The 8629-nt window shown below is 36.0% G+C and overlaps 1 protein-coding gene across 1 annotated transcript; it reads right to left on the bottom strand.

The window, feature by feature from the left end:
• Positions 1–420: 420 nt before the first annotated feature.
• Positions 421–8390, bottom strand: LOC117328743. The gene is made up of 2 exons (XM_033886258.1): positions 8305–8390; positions 421–3584 (listed from the first exon to the last, which is right to left on the bottom strand). The coding sequence occupies exon 2, from the start codon at positions 3580–3582 to the stop codon at positions 2560–2562; it is 1023 nt and encodes a 340-aa protein (XP_033742149.1). The 5' UTR covers positions 3583–3584; positions 8305–8390; the 3' UTR covers positions 421–2559.
• Between the last annotated feature and the right edge of the window lie 239 nt (positions 8391–8629).

Here is an 8629-nt window from a genome sequence, read left to right as displayed (position 1 = left end):
CCTTTGGTACCTATGTTACCTTTGTTACCTTTGGTACCTATGTTACCTTTGGTACCTATGTTACCTATGTTACCTTTGTTACCTATGTTACCTATGTTACCTTTGGTACATATGTTACCTATGTTACCTTTGTTACCTTTGTTACCTATGTTACCTATGTTACCTATGTTACCTTTGTTACATATGTTACCTTTGGTACCTATGTTACCTTTGTTACCTGTTACCTTTACTACCTTTGTTACCTGTTACCTTTGTTACCTTTGGTACCTATGTTACCTGTGTTACCTGTGTTACCTATGTTTCCTATGTTACCTATATTACCTTTATTACCCTTGGGTTACTTTGTACCTTTGTTTCCTATATGGAGACGCTTTTTGGTAATTGTTACTATTTACAGTTTGTTCACAATAATACGAACAATGGAGCTACACACAATGTATTATCGGAATCTTACAACTTAGAGGTATCATAAACATTCATCAATGCATAATCTATCATATCCCGAATACTACATTGTAATGGTATAATGTATCAATCAATTTGAAGTTACTTTTATTACCTCCATAACAAATTTTATTTGTCAGCCAATGATTGTTCTCTTGTTTATATGTCATTCTTCAAAGTGATAACGGGATGAATTAATACAAAATACCCGCGTAGTTTTGTCATTACTCTGTGTGTTAATCTCCCTTGTCTAATTACTTATCCTCGGAGTATTGTGAGATGGTATTCCAGTCGGAAGGTCTTATCCTCGGAGCATTGTGAGATGATGTTCCGGTAGGAAGGTATTATCCTCGGAGTATTGTGAGATGATGTTCGGTAGGAAGGTCTTATCCTCGGAGTATTGTGAGATGATGTTCCAGTAGGAAGGTCTTATCCTCGGAGTATTGTGTGATGATGTTCCGGTAGGAATGTCTTATCCTCGGAGTATTGTGAGATGATATCCAGTAGGAAGGTCTTATCATCGGAGTATTGTGAGATGATGTTCCCGAAGGTCTTATCCTCGGAGTATTGTGAGATGATGTTCCCAAAGGTCTTATCCTCGGAGTATTGTGAGATGATGTTCCCGTAGGAAGGTATTATCCTCGGAGCATTGTGAGATGATGTTCCAGTAGGAAGGTCTTATCCTCGGAGTATTGTGAGATGATGTTCCAGTAGGAATGTCTTATCCTCGGAGTATTGTGAGATGATGTTCCAGTAGGAAGGTCTTATCCTCGGAGCATTGTGAGATGATGTTCCGGTAGGAAATCTTATCCTCGGAGTATTGTGAGATGATGTTCCAGTAGGAAGGTCTTATGCCCGGAGTATTGTGAGATAATGTTCCGGTAAAAATGTCTTACCCTCGGAGTATTGTGAGATGATGTTCTCGTAGTTCTTATCCTCGGAGTATTGTGAGATGATGTTCCAGTAGGAATGTCTTATCCTCGGAGTATTGTGAGATGATGTTCCAGTAGGAAATCTTATCCTCGGAGTATTGTGAGATGATGTTCGGTAGGAATGTCTTATCCTCGGAGTATTGTGAGATGATGTTCGGTAGGAAGGTCTTATCCTCGGAGTATTGTGAGATGATGTTCCAGTAGGAATGTCTTATCCTCGGAGTATTGTAAGATGATGTTCCGGTAGGAAATCTTATCCTCGGAGTATTGTGAGATGATGTTCCAGTAGGAAGGTCTTATCCTCGGAGTATTGTGAGATGATGTTCCGGTAGGAAATCTTATCCTCGGAGTATTGTGAGATGATGTTCCGGTAGGAAAGTCTTATCCTCGGAGTATTGTGAGATGATGTTCGGTAGGAAGGTCTTATCCTTGGAGAATTGTGAGATGATGTTCCAGTAGGAAGGTCTTATCCTCGGAGTATTGTGAGATGATGTTCCAGTAGGAAGGTATTATCCTCGGAGTATTGTGAGATGATGTTCCAGTAGGAAGGTCTTATCCTCGGAGTATTGTGAGATGATGTTCCAGTAGGAAGGTCTTATCCTCGGAGTATTGTGAGATGATGTTCCAGTAGGAAGGTCTTATCCTCGGAGTATTGTGAGATGATGTTCCGGTAGGAATGTCTTATCCTCGGAGTATTGTGAGATGATGTTCCAGTAGGAAGGTCTTATCCTCGGAGCATTGTGAGATGATGTTCGGTAGGAAGGTCTTATCCTCGGAGTATTGTGAGATGATGTTCCCGAAGGTGTTATCCTCGGAGCATTGTGAGATGATGTTCGATAGGAAGGTCTTATCCTCGGAGTATTGTGAGATGATGTTCCAGTAGGAAGGTCTTATCCTCGGAGTATTGTGAGATGATGTTCCAGTAGGAATGTCTTATCCTCGGAGTATTGTGAGATGATGTTCCGGTAGGAAAGCCTTATCTTCGGAGAAGCATGCTTAAATTATAATAAATAGCACGCTGTTCTTTGGGGAAATTTCCATGTTTAGCAAGTCGTAAAGCTTTTTTTGCAAGCTTAATTGCTCTGATAGATTTTCCGGGTCCCTTCAGTTGTTCCAGCCTGGACATAGTAGCAGTATAAACCATTTTTGCCCGTAGTTCCATCCTCTTCCGTAATTCTGGCCGCTATAATTCAGCCAAAAGTTGCTCAGCCTCCTGTATGTGAACATCTCTGACCTCGTAATCACCAATGACATTCAGAAACACTCCCATGTCTAAGCAAGTGTGTGCTTTCTTCAGCAGTAAAATTCTCCTGAAGTCATTGCTGATTGTGTCTGATTCTGTGCTGAAATGTGAAATTACCATATTTCCAAGTTTTGAAAGTTCGTCTTTATCAATCCTCGACCCGTCTCGTTCATGTCTCAGCAACAGGAAGTTAAACTTGCTGTAGAGAACTAGGCCCGTTTCTCTACATGCTGGAAGGAGCCCCATTGTCTGTTCTGCGTCTTCTATGTAAGTGAGGGCGTCTTCTAGACTTCCGCCCGCCATCACCAGAGCTGATGAGAACCGCGTTAAGAACACAACATCCGGGGCTATAGGACATGATGTGTGAGCAGACATTAGCTGTACTTTGTCCAATATGTCACCTTCTAACTTTATCTTTTCATAAAACACCCGCCGTCGCTCGATTTCAGCATCATAAGCCGCGTGACAGAAGTCTGCTGCTCTGTGTCGCTGCTGGTCATTGTACTTGGTCCTGTTGTGTTTTATATGGTCCCAGTCATTGATTGCCTTTTGATAGTATTTCTGAAAAGTTACAAAATCCTTTTCAAGTGAACACCGTTTCATTTTATGGCGGAACTCTCCCACCTCTCTCCTTCTTTCCGTGAAAAGGTTAATCTTTCTCTGTTGATGGACAACATCATTTTGTTCACTGGCGTGTGAAAGTGCTTTCTCTAAAACATCAGCTAAAAAGGAATAGCTTTCTTCGTGCCTCAGACATTCTATAAACTGTTCAAATGAACAGTTGTCCTTCAGAAACAAGAGCATTTTCTTGACACGTTCTGGCCGACATTGCTCATCATCAAGGTAGTCCTCCTCGTAAACTATTTCTTTTTCAAACAGAAATGGAATCATAAACTTTGTATCCAATGTTTCCATTAAGATGTTATGGTGTTTCCTGAGGATACGGCGCTCGGTGTCATCCATACCTACAAATGGAAAACAGGAATCAGCAGACAGTCTTTATACTATCTTATATTTATACCTTATCTTGTATGTATACCTTATCTTATATGTATACCTTATCTTGTATGTGTAACCCTGGTAAATACTAGCCGCAATATACCGCTCGGCTAGAGAGATCTTCTCTTTAGCTCGATCGGTTGAGCGTAAGACTAGTAAGCCAGAGGTCCCGGGTTCGATCCTTAGCGGAGGCAGTGATTTAAATTTAATTAATCATGTGCTCTGTTACATTGGCGCCCATGTAGGGACCCGGGAATGATACTCATCGCTGCTTGCGAAAGCATCGCTGTTACCCCTGGAAAACTCGAGGACGAGTTCTTTCCTGGAAGGGAAGTATGTAACCCTGGTAAATACTAGCCGCAATATACCGCTCGGCTAGAGAGATCTTCTCTTTAGCTCGATCGGTTGAGCGTAAGACTAGTAAGCCAGAGGTCCCGGCTTCGATCCCTAGCGGAGGCAGTGATTTAAATTTAATTAATCATGTGCTTTGTTACATATGTATACCTTATCTTGTATGTATACCATACCTTATATGTATACCTTATCTGATATGTATACCTTATCTTATATGTATACCTTATCTTGTATGTATACCTTATCTTGTATGTATACCATACCTTATCTTGTATGTATACCATACCTTATCTTGTATGTATACCTTATCTTATATGTATACCTTATCTTATATGTATACCTTATCTTGTATGTATACCTTATCTTATATGTATACCTTATCTGATATGTATACCTTATCTTGTATGTATACCATACCTTATCTTGTATGTATACCTTATCTTATATGTATACCTTATCTTGTATGTATACCTTATCTTGTATGTATACCTTATCTGATATGTATACCTTATCTTGTATGTATACCATACCTTATCTTGTATGTATACCTTATCTTATATGTATACCTTATCTGATATGTATACCTTATCTTGTATGTATACCATACCTTATCTTATATGTATACCTTATCTTATATGTATACCTTATCTTGTATGTATACCTTATCTTGTATGTATACCTTATCTGATATGTATACCTTATCTTGTATGTATACCTTATCTTGTATGTATACCATACCTTATCTTGTATGTATACCTCATCTTGTATGTATACCTTATCTTTTATATATACCTTATCTTGTATGTATACCTTATCTGATATGTATACCTTATCTTATATGTATACCTTATCTTGTATGTATACCATATCTTATCTTGTATGTATATCTTATCTTGTATGTATACCTTATCTTGTATGTATACCATACCTTATATGTATACCTAATCTTATACTGTATGTATACCTTATCTTGTATGTATATCTTATCTTGTATCTATACCTTATCTTGTATGTATACCATATCTTATCTTGTATGTATATCTTATCTTGTATGTATACCTTATCTTGTATGTATACCTTATCTTGTATGTATACCATATCTTGTATGTATACCTTATCTTGTATGTATACCTTATCTTGTATGTATACCTCATCTTGTATGTATACCTCATCTTGTATGTATACCTTATCTTGTATGTATACCATATCTTGTATGTATACCTTATCTTGTATGTATACCTCATCTTGTATGTATACCTTATCTTGTATGTATACCATATCTTGTATGTATACCTTATCTTGTATGTATACCTTATCTTATATGTATACCTTATCTTGTATGTATACCTTATCTTGTATGTATACCTTATCTTATATGTATACCTTATCTAATATGTATACCATACCTTGTATGTATACCATACCTTATCTTGTATGTATACCTTATCTTGTATGTATACCTTATCTTATGTATGTATACCTTATCTTGTATGTATACATTATCTTGTATGTATACCATACCTTATCTTGTATGTATACCTTATCTTATATGTATACCTTATCTGATATGTATACCTTATCTTATGTATGTATACCTTATCTTGTATGTATACCTTATCTTGTATGTATACCTCATCTTGTATGTATACCTTATCTTGTATGTATACCTTATCTTATATGTATACCTTATCTTGTATGTATACCTTATCTTATATGTATACCTTATCTTGTATGTATACCTTATCTTATATGTATACCTTATCTTGTATGTATACCTTATCTTATATGTATACCTTATCTTATATGTATACCTTATCTTGTATGTATACCTTATCTTATATGTATACCTTATCTTATATGTATACCTTATCTTGTATGTATACCTTATCTTGTATGTATACCTTATCTTGTATGTATACCTTATCTTGTATGTATACCTTATCTTGTATGTATACCTTATCTTGTATGTATACCTTATCTTGTATGTATACCTTATCTTGTATGTATACCTTATCTTGTATGTATACCTTATCTTATATGTATACCTTATCTTGTATGTATACCATACCTTATCTTGTATGTATACCTGATCTTGTATGTATACCTTATCTTGTATGTATACCTTATCTTGTATGTATACCTTATCTTGTATGTATACCTTATCTTGTATGTATACCTATCTTGTATGTACCATCCTTAGCTTGGTATGTATACCTTATCTTGTATGTATATCTTATCTTGTATGTATACCTTATCTTGTATGTATACCTTATCTTGTATGTATACCTTATCTTATGTATGTATACCTTATCTTGTATGTATACCATACCTTATCTTGTATGTATACCTTATCTTATATGTATACCTTATCTTGTATGTATACCATACCTTATCTTGTATGTATACCTGATCTTGTATGTATACCTTATCTTGTATGTATACCATACCTTATCTTGTATGTATACCTTATCTTGTATGTATACCTTATCTTGTATGTATACCTTATCTTGTATGTATACCATACCTTATCTTGTATGTATACCTTATCTTATATGTATACCTTATCTTGTATGTATACCTTATCTTGTATGTATACCTTATCTTGTATGTATACCATACCTTATCTTGTATGTATACCTTATCTTTCCTCTAATCAAAATATTGGATAATGCGTAGAATAAAAATTGCAATTGGACACATTGAGACAAAGGACTGTAGAAACGGATTGTACAAAAGGATAATGCAAAAAGGTTATGCAAAATGGTAAGACAAAAGGGTTAGACAAAGGGATTTGAAAAAAAAATAATTGTATAAGAGGATTGGACAAAAGAATTGAGTAAAAGAAAAAAAACGTTAATCACGATTTTGAGAGAAAATAATATTGAAATACAAATTTGCGACTTCGAATTAATTTTTGCGGATAAATATATAATTTGTGCTAATTCAAAATGGTTACATATACATAGGGGGCTACCATAGGGTCAGCCCTACCATTTGTTCAGGTTTGAATCCCTACCAGATAGGCATATCCAGTCAAATATGAGCGATATCCATTGTTTAGTTTAAGAGAAGATGTCGTTTATATCAATTCAGCCGAATTGACCAATTTTCGCCCCGTCCCTCGGGCCCCCGAAGGGTTAGCCCCACCATTTGTACAATTTTCAATTCCTACCCCATTGGGATGCTACCAGTCAAATATGAGAGATATCCGTTGTTTAGTTTAAGAGAAGAAGTCGTTTATAACAATATAGCTATATTGACCCCTTTTGGCCCCGTCCATCAGACCCCGGGAGTCAGACCTACCATTTGTACAATTTTGAATGCCAACCCTATAGTGCTGCTACCAGGCAAATAGGAGCAATAGCCATTGCTAGGTTTCAGAGAAGAAGCCGTTTATATTGATCAAGCCAAATTGACTCCTTTTGGCCCCGCCCCTCAGACCCCTTTTGTCCCCGCCCCTCTGACCCCCTGTGGGCCAGCCCCACCATTTGTACAATTTTGAGTCCCCACCCCATACGGATGCTTCTAACCAAATTTAGTCGAATTCCGATCTTCGGTTATGAAGAAAAAGTGAATTGTTGACGGACAGACGGACGGACGCCACGGTATGAGCTAATAATACAGTTACCATATAGTTTACCTAATGTCCATGTTCGAGATATGTCTGACTGCCATACTAGTATATTGTGACGGAATATTTCTAAGCAACAACCATGCCAAAAATAACACATTCGAAACGCCAGAATATGTTACAATATTTGTTAACAGAATACTAAAAAAATTATCATAATATTTATAGTAAACAAGCTATTGTTATAATATTTGTTGATAGAATAGCAAAAAAGTGGTTATTTCAGTCGCGAAGGTCTTGTTAAGGGATAGAACAAAGTAAAGTGCAGGTTTATATATTGATTTAGTTTTTTTGACAGATAAATACGGAAGTCATATACCACAACGGCCATTAGACAAACGAATTAAATAAAACATCTTTTTTGATTGAACTGTTATAAATGTGTACAAATTGAATAATATTGAATTCCTGAATGAAATGCAACTAACTTATATGCCTAACATAAGAGAAATCTACCCGTATCTTGATAACATCCGGGAACCCTATCGAAAAGAGTTGTTTACTCATGCAAAACGCACATATGACTATTGTGGGGTTATTTACTACGTGCAATACATTATGGCGGCCATTAGACAAACGAACTGAATGAAATATCCGTTTTGATTGGAACCGCTATGCATATACAGTATGTATCAATAAAATATTGCTGATATTTCTTCCATCAAAATACTTTGCTGAATTTCTTCAATCAAAATACTTACTTAAACAGCAAACACTGAAATAATTCACATATCCAGCAGAATTTAACCGGATAACACCCGGAAAACCCTATCGAAAGAGTTGTTTACTCGTGCAAAGCACACATATGTTTTATGGATCCGTAGTGCTGTGCTAGGACGTACTCATAGTAAGCCTATGGCAAGCCGTTTGGGTTTTTACCTATTAAATACAGATATCTGTATTCAAAATAAAGATATTATTATTAATATAACAATTAAAGATATCTTTAATTCAAATAGAGATATCTTTAATTTAAATAGAGATATCTTTAATTGAATTAGAGATATCTTTATTTCAATTAGAGAT

Source organism: Pecten maximus, chromosome 6, assembly GCF_902652985.1.
Source record: "Pecten maximus chromosome 6, xPecMax1.1, whole genome shotgun sequence".
NCBI lineage: Eukaryota > Metazoa > Mollusca > Bivalvia > Pectinida > Pectinidae > Pecten > Pecten maximus.
The sequence above is the reverse complement of the archived record's forward strand: the minus strand, read 5'-3'. Positions and strand labels throughout refer to the sequence as shown.

What these genes read in the sequence shown, in the direction of transcription:
- LOC117328743 (XM_033886258.1), bottom strand. Translation starts at nt 3,582, where the DNA reads ATGGATGACACCGAGCGCCGTATCCTCAGGAAACACCATAACATCTTA.